We start from the raw sequence: 2,145 nt of genomic DNA, 5'->3' as shown, positions 1-2,145 counted from the left end.
TAGAGCGTTAAATTTAAATCGATAATAATCGAGCTTACTAATAATAAGTCGACGGCCTGAAATTCATGCACAAAGCTCCGAGCCGCAGGAATAATAACGACAATTGTTGTGTTTAGTGGCACGTAAAGGCGGGCGGAGGTGGGGGGAGGTTGAGGGGCGGGGCCGAAGCCCCTGGTCCGCGCCAGTCCACGCCGCGCCGCGACACGCGACGCACTGTCATGTGACGACCAGCATGGAGGATTGTGACCTCGGACAATACCGCGACATGATCATCGAAGGCGACCTACCGCTAGACCTTCGTCCGCCTCCGCGTCTTTACCTCCAGCACTACTTGCGCGACCAGGAGTACCAGCACGACGACACCTACGTCTCCGTGGACGAGGACGCACCCGATCTCCCACCGCCCTCCAGCGACTCGGACCGCTACGACGCGCCCAGTCCCTCAGACGCCAAGCCGTCTTCTCCCAAGAAACCCAAGCAGAAATCCTCGTCTCAGCTTATCAAGCCTCCCTACTCCTATATCGCACTCATCACCATGGCCATCCTGCAGTCGCCGCACAAGAAGCTAACGCTAAGCGGCATTTGCGAGTTCATCATGACACGGTTCCCTTACTACCGCGAAAAGTTTCCAGCATGGCAGAACTCCATCAGGCACAATCTCAGCCTTAACGATTGTTTTATTAAAATCCCTCGGGAGCCAGGAAACCCGGGGAAAGGGAATTACTGGACATTGGACCCGCTAGCCGAGGACATGTTTGACAACGGCAGCTTCCTTCGGCGGAGGAAGCGGTACAAGAGACCGGCGCCGTCGCTGCAGCACGCTCACGCTGTAGTCGCGATGTTAGCGAGAGAAGCTTACGCGCCTCTGCTACCTCTACCGTGCTACCTGCCTCCTGCGCCTTTGCTGTCGCTACCTCGTCCGCCGCCGGCGACTTTGCGGCCAGTTCCACTACCTCCGAGGATTGCGGAGATGACAGACCCTAGAGGGAAAAGATCGCGAAACGGTTTCTCAATTGAATCGTTAATTGGGAATCAAGAAGATGCCGTGACGTCGGAGCCGAGGCGAAGTGCGTTCTCGCCTCTCCATCAGGGCAACTCACCGCCGGACGACTGGGCCAGGTGAATGTATCTCAACGGGTGCGTTTTAACTCCATCTCCATTTTGAAACGAACCTGTGAACTGAAATTTCGTGTGTGTGAGACCTCTAGCTAAAACCGTGTTGTGGCGTCGAACAGCCGTCAATTTTTTCGCGGTTATTTAAATTAAAAAAATCGTGACGTTTAACAATGGCCACCAAATATAACATCAACAATACGTATGTATTTTTCTAAGCGAAGTCACAATTTATGCGCCGTGTAAGTAAGCTCAATCAACAATAATGCATGTAACAACTATATTTTTATTTGCAAAATTTCTAACAATATGAATTTCGTCCGTATAGTAGATGTAAGAGTATGATACGAGCCAATAAATATTTTACATCGTGACCTTTTGATAAAACTCTATAAATATTTTCTCTTAACTTCGTCAAGATTAATCTCTATTTAATTTATAATTATAACTTCGTTAAAAGTTTATTTAACATGCTAATTAACGTGCTATTTATTATAGCATACATAACGTGAGTTTTATTAAAAAGTTGCGACTTTTACAAATAATTCTAGTCACTCTTTGTACAAAGTAGCTATTATATACCAATTGTAAATATTTGTAAAATCTCTTCTCATTGTAAGGTAGGCAATAGTTGTATAGAATAGTAAGGCGAGGTGTGAACTTCGTGTATGATATCGTATGTTGTACAAGTAGTGTTATTTTGTGTATCTATTAGTAAAATTAAGATGAAAATATATAAATACCAGAACAAATTTACTTTTATTTCGCATTCTTTTATTATTATCCTTAAATCTTTGTATAAATTAAATCATTATAAAGTTTCTCGTCACAAATAATGTTGTCAAATTATATTTGACCATTATTTAATTATAAGCGTTATAATATTTACGAGCTATAATTTTAAAATTACAATTAAAAATGAAGCACTTTTTTAATTATTATCTGTGTGATGTTTTTAATTCAGATTTGATTTTCTTACAAATATATATTTCATTCACAATAAGGCGTCGTTGTATTAATAACATTTAAATA

General features: G+C 42.9%; 1 protein-coding gene across 1 annotated transcript; it reads left to right on the top strand.

Moving 5' to 3' along the window:
• The first annotated feature begins 232 nt into the window (after window positions 1-232).
• On the top strand, window positions 233-1,123 carry LOC137921759 (forkhead box protein D3-like). Its single transcript, XM_068764577.1, has one exon. It carries the CDS (start codon window positions 233-235, stop codon window positions 1,121-1,123), a length of 891 nt encoding a protein of 296 aa, XP_068620678.1.
• The last annotated feature ends 1,022 nt before the right edge of the window (window positions 1,124-2,145 follow it).

The sequence above is a fragment of the Battus philenor genome, unplaced genomic scaffold (genome assembly GCF_028537555.1).
Source record: "Battus philenor isolate CCGP_79_NKW_IND1 unplaced genomic scaffold, ilBatPhil1.0.hap1 SCAF_19, whole genome shotgun sequence".
NCBI lineage: Eukaryota > Metazoa > Arthropoda > Insecta > Lepidoptera > Papilionidae > Battus > Battus philenor.
This window is presented reverse-complemented; position numbering and strand designations above follow the sequence as displayed.